Here is a 20,518-nt window from a genome sequence, read left to right as displayed (position 1 = left end):
TTTGTTTTTGTGCACAAGAAGTATTCTCGTCGCTTCTTAACATTAAGGTTGAACCACTGTAGTCACATGGACTATTTTAATGATGTCTTTTCTACCTTTCTGGGCCTTGAGTCAGAGAGCTCTCGGATTTCATCAAAAATATCTTAATTTGTGTTCTGAAGATAAACAAGGGTCTTACAGGTGTGAAGCGACATGAGGGAGAGTAATTAATGACAGAATTTACATTTTTGGGTAAACTAACCCTTTAATGTCTTTTAAAAAACAAAACAAAAAAATTAACTGACCCTAAACTTTTATAGTAGCGTATACAATTCACTATTGTAAAATCTTGCGGGCTACTTAAAGGTGAAGTAATGTAATTTTTGCACCACTAGCATTAAAAGGAACTGCAAATCATTTTCAAACAGCTTTCCCAAGCACTCCCCCCCCCCATCTGCTATTGGTCAAAAAACAGATAAGCCAGAAAGGCTTTGGAATTTACCTGTATTATTGTCAGGATTTGCCCAGGTGGGTATCTTGTCCAATGGCACATAGTTTCCCCGATAATCTTTGCGCCTATCCTCTAGACCAAGACTGAGTAAGCGCTCTGTGGAACAGAAGAAACAATACTGTCAAAGTACACAGACAAGAGCATGTCTTGTGAAGCAAAGCTAATCAGTTTGAATCAGAGGGGTTCATAAAGGAACATCTGCGACTAGCTTTATGCATCGTGTCAGAGTGGTACTCTTTGGTGTGGTAATTGTGGCAGCCATGTAAGTATGTGTGAGAAAGCAGTGACAGGCTAATGAGGGTACACTGTTCAGCATACAGCTGCAGGCCTGACATGCAACCAGACTGTGTGTGATCAGTTATATGTAGCATTCATGGACAACAGAATTCAATCATTTCCAAATATTTATGTGGCCAAAATTTGAGGCATTTCATTGCAATAAAGACATTCAAGTAAATTTCATTAACTAGTTTAGACTGCAGTAGACTAAAGTTTACACAGTTTGTTTATATTCTAGTTTCTCTTTTCATTCTCCATCCACAAGTTGACAACTTTGTTTATGTTTTCAGTTTCACTTTTGTTTCTCCAGTTAATAGAAACTTTCCTTACTACTAGTTTTTAAAGAATGGACAGAAAAAGAAACAGAAAAACTTTTGCAGAAGCAAAAAAATATATTTAAAAAAATAAATTAAAATAAGTTCAAATCGAGAAAAGGTTTTATTTTTACATTTCTAGAAAACTTTTTAATATTTCTTTTTTACTTCTTATAGCAATGTATTTTAATAAAGACATTTGGTGTTTCTAGACATTAGTTCAATAAAGGAAATTATAATGACTTTACTATTTATTATGTGGTAAGATAAGAAGTTAAAATGTACATAAAATGTTACAAGCTCACCAAAAAAAAATATTATGTTTTATTTTAAACATTTTTGTCTTGCTTAAGACTAAATTAAATTTTAGCTTGGTATTCCTGCTATAAACCAGCTCCATGCCCGTACCGACACTACCGATTTTTCATGCTGACTGCCCCTACATCTGCCTTTTCAACCATCTTTATTAATTTATTTTTTTCTGTTTTTATCCTTCTGCACTCCCTATTGCTACACGAATGCAGATCACTTTCACAAGGTCTCCTTTATGAGCACAATGTGCATTTGCAATTTTAAAATAGTACAAACGACAACAACGCTGATTCATTTAATCAAATCCCCCCCCAAAAAAAGATATTATAAAAGCAGCATTTGATGTTCATTCCCTGCAATCCACTGTATTACACTACTAGGCCATAAGTCAACAGCTCATATCATATATAATTTATCATATTATTATGCATTTGATTTGACACCAGACTATTAATTTGTGTAAATCAGCATCACTGTCAAGCTAATGATTTACACGCCAGCAACTTCATAGGACATGTCAAAAACATACTTCTGACTTTTTAACAGTCAGAAAACAGTTGTCATGAACTTCAAGTCATACTGCGAGTGATTTTAATGTCAACAATAGGAAAGGCGGTGCTTGTGTACTTAAAATTATTATAAATTAATCTAATGATGTCATTATCTAATGATAACGATGACGTTCTAATGATGAAGTGTCTAAGATGTAGGCTAACACAAAATCATTAAGGTTCCCTCATCAAATGGAGCTAAAATACGGTTGTGTCAAACAGGCATAGACAGTGCAGAACCTCAGCTCCAACACTGATTTAACACCTGAACCAACTAATGTTTGGAAAGTATACTAAAAAAAAGTAGGCAATAGTTGTAGAACTAAACTACTTAGGAAGGTAGATATCCAGGAGCATATGCAAAGTGCATGCCTGCATGATATTCATCTCATTAAACTGTTTTATTCCACTAACAGCCCTTCTGAACTGTAATTTAGCTTATGTATTTATACAAACACAAATGTATCCGTTACAGGTTCACTCCACACAGTCATACAGTCATTTGGCATCTTGACCACCTTGTTGGATGTTTTATCATAAAACGGTGTTTCACTGGCTGCACCAAACAAACGCATGTGCCAGTTCTTTTTTTTTTTTTTTTTTTTTTTAAAAAGCTAAACACTCATTCATGCATTTAAACAGAATTTAACGCTGGATATATCAGGGCCTTGATCAACAGCATCATGTACTGATGCTCCACCTGCATCTGAAGGTGTGCATCTGTCCATGCTGTTGATTCAAGAGGCAGTGCGACTAAAAGAAGACATTTCTCCCGCCACGTACGTGACGTGACCCCATGCTCAACCCAGTGGATGTCAAACCCCAGACTGACACTACCGTTATGTATCCTGTCTTTGAACGGAAGAGACACGACCAGAGTCCAAAAGAGCCTTACCTTTCTCCGCACTCCACTCCTTTTTCTTTTTGCTCATGGTGCCGTGGTGTGAGGGCTTCTGGTAAATGGTTTTTGAGTTAAACAACCCCAGGCTCACAGTGATATGCGCGCTAAAACTCAAGAGAAAGTGAAAGAGCTCCGGTAGCGTGACGCCTCACCTGAGAAACTGTCAAATTGTAGTTAGTGGGGAGACTGTGTGCGGTGACGCAACCTATCTTAACGCTACCCGTGGAGGCTGCGTGGGAAATGGCGCTCTGCGATTGGTCGATTCGTACGCGGAAGTGCTGTTGCGATTGGATTGTTTCATGCGGCAGTCAGATAAAATGCGCATACGCTTGACGTGCGCTAGGTTGAGCGTCAAAGCGTTGTAGGGCTGGTAGGGTAGCAACCGTGGGGAGCGAGTGAAAGAGCTTTAAAAGACTGGAGCGCCGTGCGTGGTAGTAATTGCGGGGATGTAGCTCATATTTGATACAGTTGTATAGTGATGTGCAAATTGTCGACTCACTTTTTCCCCAGATTTGACTTGTTAAAATATTCTATCTATCTATGTGTCTATCTGTCTCTCTAAGGGCAAAACATTTTGTGATATATTTGTGATATGTAAACCTATAAAAAGTGATCAAAAAAAAAAAAAATCCAGTACTTGCCATCCTTTATCAGCGCACCGCCGAAAACTTACGAGCGGGATACTGTTGCTATGGTTACGTCCTCCTCTGACGAACGCAACTTCTGTTTTAGCGACAGGTCAAAATACACGCTCTAACTAACTTGTAGTCTAACTTTTATAATTAGTGGAACTTTTGAAATCCGTACTGACATACTTTGTGACGTTTGTAGAAAGGATAAATTATTCTTGCTTTCACTGCACATATATTTTGGATATAATTTGGTTCCGTTAGCTCTATTTAGTAATGGAAAGGATGGATCGAATGATAATGGCGATTTACTTGTAAAAGTAACCTGCTGTAGCAACAGGTTTGTGGTATTTAAATGCCTTAACCCCAAAATGAACCCATTTAAACCTAAATGCATACAATGAAACATCGATCTGTCCTCATAAGGAGCGTGTTCAATGTCTCTAGATATAAAAAGTATTTTAAAAACTTCAGAATCTGTTGCTTTAAGGTAGTAACTATAAAGATGTGTACATTTGGAAATGTAATTCTTTTATAACTATTGAGTAACTGTTACTTAAAATGTGTTACATATGTCTTGTTGGAAAGTCCATCATGTGTCAGCATGTTATTTTTGTCATTCTTATCATTATCACCCTATTCCATAAATATTTTCATATTCTCTGTAAGTATTTAATTGAAAAAGAGAAAAAGAAATCAGCAAGACATGATTTAGGCACATTACGTCTATGCAGAAGTCTCTTCAGGCCTCCTGGCTAGAGCACAGAATGTTTATAGATGCACAAACACCCCCATTGTTGTCAAATAACCATCAATCTTGCAATAAAATAATAGCATTCAGTCAAGAATGGCCAAGAACCCAATGGTCCTGATAGGATTATATGAAAAAGTCAACCTGCAGAGGGCGTCCATTAACCGCTTCTTTGAAACCCGAAGAGAAAACAAAAAATAAACATTTCCAAACATACAGGAATTAAATAAATCTGATTTTTGCTCTGCCGTGAACATTTTAACCGAAGATTTTTTTAATATATATAAAATAAAAAAAAATAAAAATAAAAAAAAAAGAGAAGAAAAATGCAAGACTCTTATTATATTTCTCGTGATATCCGGTTCCCGTGTTTCCCATGATGCCGTGTCCGGTGGGTAAATTCAAATAGTAGAAATGGAAGAGAGATCGAGGAGGAGAGAGGTTGAGTGTGCAAAAATGACTGTCACCAAACACAGCAACACCAACGAAACTTCTAACAGCAGCTACAACGACAAACCTATTCACACCAATCAATACACATTTCAGGAAGAAGAAACAAAGGTTTCATCTGATGGAGAAACGGAAAGGAACATTTTGTGCCATGTCGATGATCCTGATTCCTCTCCTCAGTCTCAGGTGGAAAATATTGGTGAGATCGAGAGAGACATGGTTTGTGTGGAACCCTTTAACCAATCAGAGGACAAAGAAAACAGAAATAGCCCCACACATGATAGAGGAGAGGATCATGATCTAGGTAAGTAGTGGCAAACGGTTAAATTTCCTGTCTATGCTTCACTTAACTAACTGTGATAGAATATCAAACTCCAGTCAGTTAAATATCAGTAATTATGAAGCAGTTATAAATAATATGATTACCAATTCTTAAAGATTTTATATATATATATATATATATATATATATATATATATATATATATATATATATATATATATATATATACACACACACAGACATGTCTTCATAGATGTTTAAATGTGTGTTTGCTTATTTGTTATATTATTTTGCAAATATTATGAATTAGGGTTGTCATATGACCTAAACAAAATGTATATAAATGTGATAATGTTGCTAAAATGTGATTTTAACATACTATCTCTGTATAAAAAATGTATTTGTTTACCACTTGTAGTACACTTGAACCCATCTCTGTATGAAAGATGGGTTCAAGTGTACTACAAGTGGTAACTAAATAAATTTTTAGTTAGTATGATAGATAGTATGTTAAAATCACATTTCAGTTCATATTCATGGTGTCTCAAAATAGTACAGTTGAGTACACTTAGATGTTCTTAAGATTATCTTAAAGGTGCTAAAGAGGTTCTTTTCGTCGACTGAGAAACCAAAGACTGTTACTGAGTTTTTGAAATGAGCGCATGCGTAAGAACAACCCCCTCCTTCGAAGGAACGCCTCCCAAAACTCGTAAACACTCGTATTGGAACACAAGTGTTTACCACCGGCATTCGCTGTGTTGTGTTAGTGGATTCATTATGTCGGACTCACTGCAGGTAACTCATAATCTGCAGTTGTTACTCCTGTCTCCTGACAAAAACATTGCATGCGGCGCCTGTGGAGTGTGGAAAGTTACTGGAGCGCGCAGCCGCGCTCGTCTCTCACAAGGAACGTCATGGCAGTGATTGACAAGCCAGAGAGCCAATCGTTTACGCGATGATCGCGTAAACGATTGGCTGATGTTTTTAAGGCCCTACCTCGTGCACAGATGATGTATATTAATATTATTCCTTTCAGTGCACCTAATAAATAGTCTTTTATCAGTTAGTAAAGACAGTTTCAAGTAATATTGCAAAAATGTATAAAACAAAACATCCTCTTTAGCACCTTTAAGGAGTACTAAAGAAGAATTTTTAGTATATTACGTACAAAATTAGTACATTATGAAAGTGTACTTTTTTTTCCACATGGGACCTCAGACTAAACAGATCAAATCTCTGAAATTTTGATTCTGCTCATTTTCTTTTCACACAAGATGTCATGTAAATGTCTTATTTCAAGGTTGCCAGCAGACCAATGCTTTGGCCGGTTCTTCTGGCAGTCAGAGGGAATCTACCGGAATGTCTGCACACCAAGTTGATGATGAGGAAATATTCAGGAGAGCAAGAGAGGAAGGACGAGTGAATGTCGTCTTCCCTGGGCGCATCACCCAGGACGGTTGCTGTCGATTAGTTTGCGAGCTTCTGAAGTGTGTCCTTTACCAGCGGCAACAGATGCCCATGACATATGACCAAATGGTGTTCCTGCAGAAACAGCAGCACAATACCACTCAGGTATTACAGAAGGCCTCATATGAGTTTGATTCATAACTGTAGTTTGTATCTGGTATGATCGATTTGTGCTTCCTATTTCACAGACGGAGGACATGGTGAACCGACGGTCTTCAAAAACATCAGGTGGCTTAGACTGGCGCCGCTGCCAGCGGACTTTGCAGGAGCTGGATGAGGTGCTGGCTCAACTTGAGGCACTATTCTCTCTTAGCCATGTTCCCCGTGTGCTTTTCCTGCTGGGTGGGTCTATCATCCTTCCCAGTGAGCTGTACGAGGTCAACATGGAAGCTGTGGCTGTTGGAGCCGGGGAAAACAGCTTAAGGACCTCAAGCTGTCTAAGACAGCTTTTCCGGACTCTATTTGTGGCAGACTTGTTGTCGGATGCCAAGTCTGTGCGTCTCATGACCACCACGGTCATGGCTCTGGGGCACAGGGATTGTGGCGTGACTGGATTTAAACCCAAAGTGGATTTTAAATTTCCCACAAAAGTGAAAAGGCAAGTCATCTCTATAGCTAGTGATTTGTCACTTGCTGGGGAACTAGAAAAAAGTCAGAGAAACCTGGAGGACTATATATGGTTTCAGGCCCCTGTCACTGTGAAAGGATTCTGTAAATGATGAGGGAATAAAGAGTAACAGATTTCAGGGAATGTTGGAATACAATTCACTCCATATTCTCAGGGATCACTGTATGACTGGCCAAAAAGTACATGGGCTATTGTTTTTTATGGGTTTTTTTAATATGCTTTATTCAGGAATTCTCTGTGAACTTTGTTTTAAAACTTCAGATTATTTATGCTATGTTTACATTGTCATCAGCTAATCCATCTATATTTTACAGTATACAGTGGTGGTTTTCGGTTTAATAATCTGGGCTGCTACTCACTTTAAGACCCTTTGTACCATTTTTTTAAGTCACTTAATTAAAACCATCTGCTAAATGGTAGCTTCTGTAAACTGATGAATGTACACAATTTTAATTCACTTGAATGAATTGTTTTTAGGCTTTATTGAAAATAATGCAATTTAACACTTCAATTTCCATTTGGTGCTACATCTTTGTACTGTCTGCTTTTATTTGCATTTCCATTCATTTACAGAAGAACATTCAATCTTAAAGTCAGGGTTCATTAAACTGAAATGACAAACTGATTATTGTAGTGTTTAGTGTATATTGTAGTGTAACGTGAAACTACGTTTCTCTCTAGCAAGCAAATTTTAGCTTCTGAAACTTCGGAAATGTTTACGGACTTTAACAGCATAGAGTAAAAAATTATATCTTTAGAGTCTTTATGCACAAAACTTTGTGCAAAAAATTTACAAAATTATATTGTACAGAACTTTTTATATAACTTCATTTGGTTCACTGAAAATCCCTGGATTTTTAACAATAAACAGAATTGATCAGAGCAGTGCATGTTATGTTTCTTAAGATACTGGAATAAAGCAGTTATTTGTGGCCTTTGCTCTCCACTTTCTCCACAAACTGAATGATGTCATCAGCCATAAGCTGGGGTTCTTCCATAGCAGCAAAGTGTCCCCCTCGGCTCATGTAGGTGAAAGAACGCACATCTGTAAACCGTGAGCTGGCCCAGGCCCTAGGACAGTGGAGTAGCTCATCAGGAAAGGCAGCCAGGCCAGTGGGCACAAACACACTTGTCCTTTAAGGGAGGGAGGGAGGGAGGGAAACTTTTTAATAGGTTGCAAAGAATTATGTTTTTTATGTGTAATTATATATTTTTATGTTGAAAAATCAAATTAATGTTAAAGCAAACATTTTGACCATCCTTTTATGAGTATTCACTTCAGGACATTACAAAGATTTCTGAACTTACACTCTGTCCACCCTTGTCTTGAAGTCTTTCTTCAGGTTCTCTTTGTAGAAGCGCATTGAGGGAATGATGGAACATGTGGTCCAGTAGATCATGACATTTGTAAGGAGATCGTCAAGACTGAACTTTCTACAATAGAAAAAAAAATAATTTAATTAATACTTAACTAAACCCTTTTATTTTTAGAGTTTGCTAGTTATTCATCCAAGTTCAATGAATGGATGGATTAAATTGATCAAAAATTACAGTAAAGACATGTTACAAAAACTATTGTATTTTAAATAAATGCTTTTCTTTTGAACTTTCTTAAAATATCCTTCAAAAAATGTATCACAGTTTCCACAAAAATATTAAATAGTACAACCATTATTAGCATTGATGATAAGAACAAATATTTCTTGAGCACCAAATCAGCATATTAGGGTGATTTCTGAAAGATCATGCAACACTGAAAACTGGAGTAATGATGCTGAAAATTCAGCTTTGTCATCACAGGTAATTTATCAAATAAATGCAGCCTTTGTGAGCATAAAAGACTTCTTTTAAAAACATTTTAAAAATCCCCCAACACTTTTGAACGGTAGCGTATATATTTAAATCTTTGCAAAAAATAATTGCGCCTCTATGTGATGAATCTCTTTACCTTTCCAAACCTCCATCCTCCAAGTCTCTGTTTCCCAAGTCTGTCCAGGAGGAGAATTTCTCCAAGATATATGCAGCCAATCCGACTGGGGAGTCATTCAGTCCACATCCTGCAGGAATGACAAAATGCACAAAAATATATTTTTAGAAAAATGAAGTGCCCAATTAAGTGTTAATTTGACATGACCCAAAAGCATAGTATAATATGTCCCAAGCATTACCTGCTGTGTCCGGTTTTGTGGCTTGAATGTGCAAATAGCCAGTTTCTCTCATTATATCATATATATTCTTCTCCATGTAAGGATAGAGTCGCCTGACATCTTCCTTTGTGAAGCCCACCAGGAACGGCAGGTAGCGACCAATGACTAAGGAGAGGAGCTGTCCAAAGCTGTCTGTCCTGGCAATGACCATGTTCAAGTGTAGACCACGAACACACCTTATTTTAAAGAAAGCAATAGGCAACTTTTTAATTAACAATAAACACTATTATAAAATGTATTGCTCTGTATTATTTAAACATGTAAAAAGTGACAAATAATATAGTGACAGAAAATTCATGTCATAAAAAGGACAGTAATTAGGAAAGTAAAGGGTGTGAAACTCCTACTCTGGCTTCATCTGGGCCATGTTGCTGGTAATGAACGCTCCCCAGTCTCCTCCCTGCACGTAAAACTCAGTGAAGCCCAGTCTTTCCATCAGCTTATGGAAGATGCGGGCAGCCTCCATAGTGTTAAAACCTTCATGTGAAATAAGAGAAAGAATAACAGGTCTATTTTCCATTTTAAATCTATTTACAGATGTTGAGATTGTATATTATTTGTATGCCATCATGGAAGTAAAAACTCCATTCATTTTCTCCATTGGGAAATTTATTGACTTTGAATAATAAATTATAAACCTTTAAAGAGGTTGTTAATCCATGGTATTTACTTCTGCTGAAGCTGTGAGACCGCATTAATTTAGCTTATTTTCAAAATAATTGTTTAACAGTGGAATTCCTGGTGAAAAACTACATTACCCATGATGCTGTGCACAAAATTACACCAATCAGAGAGTCGATTCAAATAAATAGGGCTGGGCAACAAACTCAAGATCCTCCTACATTTCTCTTTAAAAATTCTCGTTTTAGACTTCTAATTTGTGACCGATGTTTTGTTTTGCTCTATCCTCTGCGCTTCCGGGTTCATCATCACATCATGCGTCGGGTCAGGGTCAGTTTATAAAGTTTTAAATATGGATATTTTTCTTACAAAAACCCACTGCTTTGCTTCAGAAGGACTTCATTAAACAACTGGAGCCACGTGGATTACTTTTATGATGGATGGATGCACTTTTTTGGGCTTCAAAATCTCGAGCGCCAAGAGCCAGGATATTTTTGAATATAACTCTGATTGTGTTTGTCTGAAAAAAAAAAAAATAGTCATGTACACCTAGGATGGCTTGAGGGTGAGTAAATCATGAGATAATTTTAAACTTTAAATACACAGTCTTGTACCTTTGACTTTTTGTCCGATTTTTCAAACTTTTGCTTCAAATCAATTCATGGCTTATAACTCTTTAACAAAGACTTTTTTTAAATTCCTATAGGAAAAATGAATGGAAAAAAATACTTCTGGAACCAGCTCTGCTAAAAAAGGGGGCAGTCACTGTTGCACTCTATTGTCCAGTAGAATTTGTTCTAGAAACACGTTCCTGTAACTCGTTGTATGTTGCCAGACTTACCTTTTTTATAAGGATAGCAGGTGGGTTAGATTTATGTTTGTTTTTTTGTTTTGTTTTTAGTTCAAATAGACCTACACTGGAAAAAAAATTGTGATTTGGCACCATCCACCCTTTTCCCACCATGCACTGGGGCAGCTATATGGTTGCATTGACCAATTTGGGTGTTGTCATGATGGGTTTGTTCCTCTATTAAAATGAAATGTTAATGGATTTTAAGTGGTTTTTAGTCTAGAGTCTACATATACTGTAGTTTAAGATGAGTACTATGCTCATGACATATTTTTTTTAATAAAAAAAACATGAGGCAATGCACATATTGAATGGTGTGCAAATAAAGAACATAATCTGCATTGAATTAAAAAAATAATTAAATTTTTAGGTCATGGAAATTTGAAATCACAAATTTAAAACGATTAAAAATTGTTTAATCACAACTTAAAACGATTAAAGCTGCGGTCCATAACTTTTTTTGTTCAAAATTTACATCATGTACATCATGAATCCATTTCCCAAACTATGTTTTTGTCTTTTCCTGACTACAGTGTACCTGTGATAAGTGTTTATATAAGGACTATTTTATAATGGTTCCGGTCGTACCACTGCGGAGTAGCACAGTACCTGCGTGACTCGTCATAGACATAAACAGAGAGAAGTAGCTCCGGCTACAGTGTTCTTCCGCAAGACGCATGCAGTTCTGTTTAATAACCGTTAGAGCACCAAAAGTTATGGACTGCAGCTTTAAGTGAATGAACGCAACTCAAAATAGCCATGGAAACACATTTTTTACATACAACAATGAAAACTGATGATTCCTGAATGATTACACAGAGGAATGTTGTGGACTTGCAGGAATCTGGTGAAGTGCATGAAATGACCTCAAAATGACTAAGCACACTGCACAACAATGGATATGGTTTAACCGCACCTTAGTATGACACCGTGCTAGCATTTCTAAACTCTAATCATACCCTGTTCCACCCTTGATGCATTTAAATGTCCTTTTCCAGACAAAGCAGTATTGAACTTGACAAATAATAGTGCTTATGTAAGTTCTTGCTACCCGTTGCTATAACTCATTGCATGTTGGCAGACTTACCTTTTTTATGTGGTGCTTCAGAGTAGCCATAGCCTGGAATGGAGGGACAGATGACCTCAAAGACCACATTTGAATCCGTCTTAGTGAGCAAGGGCAAAATCCCGTAAAACTCATAAAAGGATCCAGGCCAGCCATGAACCATCATGAGAGGGAGAACTGTCTGTCCAGTCTTCTGAACAGGCCTCACATGAACGAAATGCACATCTATACCTGAGAAGCAGTACAGAATTTCACTAAAATCTTCTAAGAAATAAACAATCTAGAGCAGCTTAAAATAAACCTAAACACATTTTATGAATGCATGATGTGGGACTTGAAAGATAAAGTGAAAATTGCATACTTTGTTACAACAGGTTTTTATCTAGTCAGGTAAATGACATCCTTTAAAAGTGTTATGTTCTTACCCTCAATTTTGGTTTTGAAGTGAGGATACTGGTTAATCAACTTCACCTGCTTCTCCCAGTCAAACTCCTGCCTCCAATAGGAGACCACCCGTCTAAGATAAGACGAGTTAAATCCATAATTAAACCCGGAATCCTCCAGTGGATCCGTGAAGCGTGTTTGATCAATGCGTCTGTGCAGATCCTGAAGAAAACAGTGCAGTTAATGATGATATAAATATATAGTGGTTAAGTGAGTGTGTGCTAAACACATGTATGAAAGCGGAAAAGAATGATCTTGTGGGGATTTATGTGATTTGATTCTGAAACTGTTGATCCATGTGCCATTCGTCACCCAAAAGATGCTGACTTGCATTATGCACTTGAATAAAACATTATTACTGTTCAGGTGGTTGTGCACCCACCTCTATCTCTTCCACCGAGGTCTTCACTACAAATCTGTGAATGGCTTCGTCTTCGGTTAAAGGCTTCTCCCCAGCTCCCCACCAGCCATCTCCAATTGGTATCGTTTTGGGGCTTTGCTTCCATGCCAAGTAGCACAAAAGAGCTCCAACTCCAGCAGAAGAGAGTGCTAGGAGCTGTAGTTTAGACCGATCAAGGTTGCCAAGGGTCTCTCTAAAAGTGAAGAAGTTAGTTAACATGTTGAAAAAATAAAGATTTGAAGGCTAGAATACACTACACGATTTACCAATCTGAACAAATTTTAAAACACTAGGGCACGATTTCACAGAAAAGACTTAGAGATTAAGCCAGGATTAGGCCTTAGTTCAATTAGGACATTAAGTAGCTTTTATAAATGTGCCTTAGGAAAAAAAAAAAAAAACATTACTGGTTTGAATCTTGAGACAAAACAACGGCATATGTCAGAGCAAGTTGCTTTCAGTTAAGACAGCTAAAACATGATTTTTAGTCTGGGACTAAGCTTAAGCCTTGTCTGTGAAACCGGCCACAGGTATCATACACTTGCTGGCTTTGTACATGGTTACAGAGAAAAACTGGGCATCATACACCAGACTTTGTTGCTAACATGACCAATCAAAACAACATGTGTTCTAAAAACATGTTCCATATCTTCCAACTGGATGGAATCAAATTCTGAAGAGAATATATCTTTCTTCATAGTCTGAAGAAATAAATCAGGCTGTGCCCATCATACACTTCATTACTTTTTGTGAAATTGGTCAGACCCGACTGCCCAAAATCTGCAGAATGGCTCTGACTTTCAGCAACTAGCGCTGACTCGCCCAGACTGCAAACAGTGCAAAAATCAAGTAGTGTATTCCATCCAGTCTTTATTTGATTACTGTAGTTTACTTTCTGAGTAAGAAAATAAGCACTGCAGGTGGGTTAGACTTGTTTGGGTTTTTTTAAGTTCAAAAAGACCTACACTGGGAAAAAAAAAAAAAAAAATGTGATTTGGCACCATCCACCATGCACTGGGGCAGCAATATGGTTGCATTGATGTTGCATGTTGGGTTTGTTCCTCTTTTAGTTGTTGTCATGAGTTTGTTCTTCTTTTAATCAGGTGTTGTCATGATGAGTTTGTTCCTCTCTTAAAATGTTATTTTAAGGAATTTCAAGTGTTTTTAGTCTTGAGTCTACATTGTAGCTTAAAATGAGTACTCTGCTTTTCATGACGTTATTTTTATATAAAAAAATACGAGGCAACGCACATTACATTGGATGGTGTGCAAATAAAGAACTTAATTTGCATTGAATTAACAAAATTATTAAGTCATGGAAATTTGAAATCACAAATATTACTTAAAACAATTAAGTAAATAAACCCAACTCAAAATAGCCATGCAAACACATTTTTTTACATACAACAATGAAACCTCAGTTCAAGGATTACACAGACGAATGTTGTGGAGTTGCAGGAATCTGGTGAAGTGCATGAAATGACCTCGAAATGTCACGTTGCACAACGACGGATATGGTTTAACCGATGACACCGTGCTAGCCTCTAAACAAACCATGTTCCGCAGTTTTACTCACTTGATGCAGTCAAATGTCTGCATAATGGAGTCCTCGAAACCCATCGTACGTTAAGTAGCCGAGTCTTTTCTAGACAATGCTGTGTTGAACTTGACAAATAATAGTGCTTATGTAACGTTCAAAGTGCAGAAACGTTCAAGGCGCGAAGAAGAAGGCGGTTTTTCCCCCAAAGATCCCAAAGTTACCTAGTTACGTGAAACCCCGCCCCTCGACTGATTTCATTGGCCAACTCAACACGTTGATCACCTGTCAAAAAGTTAAGACTTGAGACAAATCATGGACGGATAGATTTGCGGAGACAAAAAGTAATGTTATACACTATCTATCAGGATGTGCCAACGCTGGTTAAGGTTGTGGCGTAGGGTATTTTAAGGTTAGTATTTGTTTTAGTGTTATGTAGGCATGCAGCGCTGTGGTTGACATGACCAATAAAATCTTTAGAACGGGCTGCGGGGCGGGGTTTAAAGCAAGTGGCGCTCACTGCAGAGTCAAATGACGTCCAGCTTCCCCTCTCTGGACACAATGGGTGGGTGTATAGCTTGACCGAGTCCAGCTCTACCTCTGTGGACTTATCGAGTGGAGTTATGTTTAGTGATAGGGTTATTATGAGTATGACAGGGTGTGTTTGACCAAAAGACTGTAGATATGGGCAAGAGACTAATTAAAAAATGCATAGAACAAATATTCTCTGAGTGAAACTCTCTAAGTCTTCAGATAAGGGTATTCTCTGCTTTATTGTTAATTTTCCTTTTTTATTCTTATGTAGGCTATTTGTCTCCTTTTCATGTAAAGCACTTTGAATTACCATTGTGTATGAAATGTGCTATATAAATAAACTTAACTTGCCTTTTTTTTGACTCATTGTCCATGTTATGCTTCAATGAGCATAATGCTCTGTAGCTTGCAATATAGATATCAGTATGTGAATCAACAAATGGGTCTCTGTCATTTTCATTTATGTAGCGCTTTTTACAATGTAGATTGTGTCAAAGCAGCTTTACATTGATAACTGGTACATTATCTCTGTGACTAGTTACTGTCATTTTCCAATTATATTAGGTGAGGTGATAATGTTTATATCAATCATAAGGTTGCAGCTCAACTCTCCTGGACAGTGGGTCTCCAGGATGAGGGGCAAAGTTTTTGGAAACACCGGTCTAAAATTAACTTAATCTTTCAAACTATGTTAAAATCCTGCAGCCAGTTGCAACAAAGCCCTTTAACAATCCTTAGTGATTATACCTGTTCATATAGCAGTTCCTTATAAATTAAGGGGTTTGTTGCAAACATATTCACTGTGATTTCAAAAAAGTGATGTCAATGTCTGCCTGGTTTCCAGACTACTTATTGTAAAATAATCATAGAAACTCTGCGGAAGGAAACTGCAAGCACATTCCCTCTTTTACTTTCTGTAAATAACAGAGATTAGTTTAGTTGTAGGAATCAATCATTAGGCAATTTCAGTGCACTGATTCAATTTAGTGATCAGGAACTGAGACAAAAGATTTAACAAATGTGACCCAAAAACACTATTTCAAATTTAAAAAATTACAAGTTAGAGCAGCAGTAGTTTTTTTTTTTTTTTTTACTTCTTTTAGAACATAAAAACTGTGGTTAAAAAATCCCAGACCACAAACTTACTGTAATAATCATTGTGGTCTCGCTGTGACTCCACCTGAGGTTAAACCCTGTTTACTCAGTAAATATGAATGATTCTGTAGGAATGAGATTCCTAAAAGAGTTACAGTAAATGAAACAAATGTCAGACTTCTCTCAAGTGGCATTATTTTGACACTTTGATAAGTTAAAGGAGACCTATGCCACATTTTACAAGATGTAAAATAAGTCTCTGTTGGCCGCACAGTGTGTATGTGAAGTTTTAGCTCAAAATACCCAACAGATAATTTTTATAGCATGTTAAAATTGCCACTTTTTGCCACTTTTTTTGTGGTCGACCAAAAACGTGCCGTTTCAGTGTGTGCAATTGAGCTGTTGCGCTCGGCCTAAGAGGACGGAGCTTCAAGAGCTGATTCTCCGGTGTCAGGATTCAGTCAGGATGCGCTAAAATGTCAGAAACTGCGAATATAGAGATAGAACAGGTATAGTTTAGTTTAATTAGAAAACTCTAGAAAATCACTGTAAGAGCTTAATAAAACAGTGCAAGTGTGCATTAAAATATTATCCATAAACTCTATCTCTCTCCCTTGCATTATCATTATCAACATACGTAGCAAAGTACACAGAAACACTCGTTACAACTAGTAAAAATCACGTTCTGGGGGGTAAAATATTTGTGTTTTGGTGGGGTTCCCTTGGAAAAATTAGCATTGCAAGGGGTAAATATCATGTGGCAACAGTGTAAAAGTAACCCAGTTCCATAGGAAAACCGCAGACTTGGCAACACTCTGTGGTTTACTCACTCACTCACAATTATTACTCACTATCTCTTTCACTCACTCACTCACTCACTCACTCACTCACTATCTGTTTAATGAATAATGTTACAACCAGCAGATCATATAGAGAAACACTTTGTCCATACCACCCTGTCACAGTAAACCATTCCATCACATCAGTTACCACTCCCCGTCACACAGTCATTTTGTTAAAAGTTTATGGAAAGAAAATGAAAAATTACATAAATTAATGTTGAATGATGTTCTTGTTGTGTGGACTAAACAGATAAATGTAACATTATTTGTATTTTTTAAGTGAATTCATTTTTTCAGTACAAACAAAGAGGCCATTGAAAGGTCAAATTCATATTTCAAGATTAAAAATCTAAGAATAAAAAAAAACGAATTAAATTACAGACGGTCTATTGATGGTTTCTAAAAAAGGGACATTTTACTATTAGAAAACATTAGATTTTAAAAATCTATTTCTTGTTTTACTACTATAATGGCATACATATTGTTCGTGACGGGGTGGTACGAGAATGGCTTCCTTGCCTGAATAAAAAGGATAATAACAAAGAGTTTTTAGGTTCTTACTAGTGTACTTGTGAATTTACATGGGTAAATAAAGAACTGGTTGTTTCGGTAAGTACAGTGTTTCCTTTACTCTTTACTTTAAAATTACTATGTGTATAATGAGTAATATTTTATGTATTTGAGGTCTGAGATGTGGCAAACAGTATTGCTGTCTACTCAGCCAATATTGTCTTAAATATCCTCCATAGCACTTCATCTTTTATAACATAAGATTTTAACCAAATGTTGATTTTGGTCAAATGTTGCAAAAATATCTTAATGTTTTTTGTGTGAAAAATTACAGTTTTGGACATAGAGGGTATAAAAATAACTACAAATGCGCATGTAAAGCAAATAACTTTCTTAAAAAATAATCCGTGCCCCACCCTGTACAATGTTCTCGCCTTTTTTCCCCCTTACCTGTTTGCATCCCTGGTTTACAGCATATATTGTTCAACAAGGAGTTCTATTTTGTTTTATAGAGGGATCAGAAACTGTCATTTTGTGTTACTTTGCCCCTGCTTTGGTTGAGATTACAATAGCAGGGATTTAGATTTATAAAGCCAGAACATAAGCCATAAAGACCTGCAAATCATGCTTACTCACGTTGCAAGGGACAGCAGAAATTTAATTGCCATTAGAAAAATAAAGAAAAAGGGGTTTACAAAAATTAAAACTCAGCTGACGTTTAAGCAGGCAGGCTTTAATGGTAGAGATAATTCAATAGGGTTATAAAAGTACAAGTTTTTAAAGTTTTATTCAAATGTTTCTAAAAACAAAAACATTCAAATTTATACAACCAACAAAGCATCAATACATCACGACAAACATCTCAGCTAGGTGGAGCAGATACCCGAATAAGCTAAATAACCAAAACACATGAGAAAACAAACAAACATAAATATACTTATAAACCGAAATTAAGTAATTCCATTTTTTTTAAAGATCAATATGAAATTATCTGCAAAACATTATGTAAAGAAGCAGACTAGGAAAGTATTCAAATACAAAATAAAAAGAGAGAAAAGAAGTTTGTTTGTTTTTTTCGGTTTTTTTCAAACCCGTTGCCCCTCCCTACAACTGCGATTGGTGGATGCGCGAGGCCCCGCCCCCATTCCCTGCGTGTTTGTTTATATAATCTCAGGCAGCGTATTTGGATCCACCCAGACTTCTCGACATCAGGAAGAATCAAAACAGACCGAGTCAATTAATACAGCTTAAATATGTATCTTAAGATGATTGTGCCGTTTTTGGCGGTGATTTTGGCCGTGGCGAGCGCTGGGCTGGTTGGAGGTCCTGTGGATGCAGACATGAGCGAGGAAGGAGCTCAAAGTGCGTTACAGTTCGCGATGGCCCAGTACAACAGACAAAGCAATGATGCGTTTGTGAGTCAGGTTTCCGAAGTCATCAAGGTTCAAAAACAAGTAAGTACTTTTAAATTTTGTTTTGTCGTCTTGTACACTCGGAACGTCGCTAAATCACACCCGGCGATAAACATACTTGTTTCCTTGAAAGCTGTCATGGTGGCTAAAGGCTGTGTCATCAAACCTGATTTCATTAAACAAACCTGTTAAGAGCAAGACCTGCCCTGTGACAGTCACTAAGGTGTGACAAATAACTGCATACAAATAAACAATATACTAATAAATGTATAACAAGTAACTGTTTGAATGTTTATTTCTTATAAACTAACTAGTAGTTATTTTTATGTTACTATTTTTATTAATAGTAAGTAATTCAGTAGCGACTAGTATCTTTTTCATCTTAACTATAGTTGTATGCCTATAGAATTCAATGGAAAACCATGATTAACAATGGAATAAGGTACATGTCAGTGATTTGTAACACTGTTATTAAGAAGTACTAGTATCTAATGAATAGTTAGAAGTTGGAAAATATACTAGGAATAATGATGGAATAAATAAAATAATATATATGTTAAAACACATAAAGATTTTTACAAAGGTCTGAACCCTTGAAATATTTACCAGTTCTATGCAAATCAATATGCAAAGAGACCAAAAGAATGGTTGTTCCCAACATTTATAGGCCACATATGGGAAATAATTATTTTTAAAGGTAAGACCGTAAAGGATTTGTCAGATGAGATGTTTTGAACAGTATTTGAAGGATTACCAATATTTTTGAAAATTGACAAAACGATAAAAAAATTACCCTAAATGCATTTTTCCTGCTGAAAATGTTCTCTTTGTTCACATCACGATATGTTGCTTTTACTCATTAGTTGATGTAGGTTGCTTTTGTGACTCATTACATCAGGGTTGACCCAGCTATGTCTGAACATGTTTCTGGTTGACGCTCTAGGTTGTCTCTGGCCTGAAATACATCTTCACTGTGAAAGTGGGCAGAACCTCCTGCAGAAAGGATGGAGTTGAAACCCTCTGTGCCATTCATGAGGACCCCACTGTTGCACGGGTAAGACACACTGTCTAATTTACAGTATTGCAGTTACCTGTTTGCATTTCTCAATTTCCATATTAAAAGAGATTGCCTTTTTTCTTTTAGGTCACTACGTGCAAAATAGAGGTCTGGAGCCAGCCATGGCTGAAATCAATTAAAGTCCTGAAAAACACCTGCATGTAGAGCATATTTCTAGTGCATTTTGGGGGTTTTAACATTCATGATGCAATAAAATTTACTTGTTATTGCTAATTATGGTGAACTAGAATTCTTTACTATTGATAAAATAAGAATTTTATTTGTCATGATAACATTTGATGTCAACAACAAATCATGATATAAGAATGCTTTACTAACACAATAATCATGTAATCACATTAGACAAAATTGCTCTGAAAAAGTCTGATTTGTAAGAATTTCTGAATAATAAACCGCATGTTCTGATATTTGTTCATCCTTTACTTATTAAAACATGGTTGAATGAGATATGTCTGTGCACTGTGTTTTTTGGTTAAGTTCATTTTGGGAGTCATTGATTTGGAGGATAGAGAACACCGTGTATTATTTTGTGTATGCATACATAAAGAAAACAATAATCCAACCATAGCATTTACAGTTATAGGAGTGTAAGTACCAGAACTTATATATTTGTATATGATTTTTACAGTTTTATAAATGCCACAATCTTGCACTTACACTTTTCCTCTGAATATAAAATTAACCTCTGGACAATTACTGCATTGATACAAGCATTTTGATACGTGTTGTTTTGCTTTGTTTTGTTTTTTGCCACAACTGCCAAAGAGTTTGATCAGCCATATATTGTTTTATTTTTCTTTCTCTATATTAAATAAAATAAGGGAAGGATAATAAGGCTATTTTATTTTTGTTTCAATAATTCCTATGG

The 20,518-nt window shown here is 36.4% G+C and overlaps 4 protein-coding genes across 19 annotated transcripts in view; 2 read left to right on the top strand and 2 right to left on the bottom strand.

The window, feature by feature from the left end:
- macrod2 (mono-ADP ribosylhydrolase 2) overlaps positions 1-3,070 on the bottom strand; it is a 634,638-nt gene extending 631,568 nt beyond the window's left edge. For all 16 annotated transcript variants that reach the window (XM_048205395.1, XM_048205400.1, XM_048205403.1 and 13 more), the window contains exons 1-2: positions 2,842-3,070; positions 482-586 (exon numbers count right to left, since the gene is read on the bottom strand). In XM_048205395.1, the coding sequence (XP_048061352.1) occupies positions 482-586; positions 2,842-2,878 (142 nt within the window). In that variant the 5' untranslated portion in view covers positions 2,879-3,070. The remainder of the gene's footprint in view (positions 1-481; positions 587-2,841) is intronic.
- Positions 3,071-4,564: 1,494 nt separating this feature from the next.
- On the top strand, positions 4,565-7,172 carry LOC125277133 (MAD2L1 binding protein). The gene is made up of 3 exons (XM_048205418.1): positions 4,565-4,981; positions 6,260-6,531; positions 6,615-7,172. The coding sequence occupies exons 1-3, from the start codon at positions 4,642-4,644 to the stop codon at positions 7,143-7,145; spliced, it is 1,143 nt and encodes a 380-aa protein (XP_048061375.1). The 5' UTR covers positions 4,565-4,641; the 3' UTR covers positions 7,146-7,172.
- A 345-nt stretch (positions 7,173-7,517) lies between these two features.
- ephx5 (epoxide hydrolase 5) lies at positions 7,518-14,399 on the bottom strand. The gene is made up of 9 exons (XM_048205413.1): positions 14,219-14,399; positions 12,625-12,835; positions 12,224-12,404; positions 11,820-12,029; positions 9,609-9,738; positions 9,223-9,437; positions 9,003-9,111; positions 8,363-8,488; positions 7,518-8,188 (listed from the first exon to the last, which is right to left on the bottom strand). The coding sequence occupies exons 1-9, from the start codon at positions 14,260-14,262 to the stop codon at positions 7,978-7,980; spliced, it is 1,437 nt and encodes a 478-aa protein (XP_048061370.1). The 5' UTR covers positions 14,263-14,399; the 3' UTR covers positions 7,518-7,977.
- Positions 14,400-18,318: 3,919 nt separating this feature from the next.
- Positions 18,319-20,097, top strand: cst3 (cystatin C (amyloid angiopathy and cerebral hemorrhage)). Its single transcript, XM_048205434.1, has 3 exons — positions 18,319-18,614; positions 19,516-19,626; positions 19,717-20,097. Exons 1-3 carry the CDS (start codon positions 18,414-18,416, stop codon positions 19,792-19,794), a joined length of 390 nt encoding a protein of 129 aa, XP_048061391.1. The 5' UTR covers positions 18,319-18,413; the 3' UTR covers positions 19,795-20,097.
- The last annotated feature ends 421 nt before the right edge of the window (positions 20,098-20,518 follow it).

This window comes from Megalobrama amblycephala, linkage group LG10 (genome assembly GCF_018812025.1).
Source record: "Megalobrama amblycephala isolate DHTTF-2021 linkage group LG10, ASM1881202v1, whole genome shotgun sequence".
Lineage (NCBI taxonomy): Eukaryota > Metazoa > Chordata > Actinopteri > Cypriniformes > Xenocyprididae > Megalobrama > Megalobrama amblycephala.
This window is presented reverse-complemented; position numbering and strand designations above follow the sequence as displayed.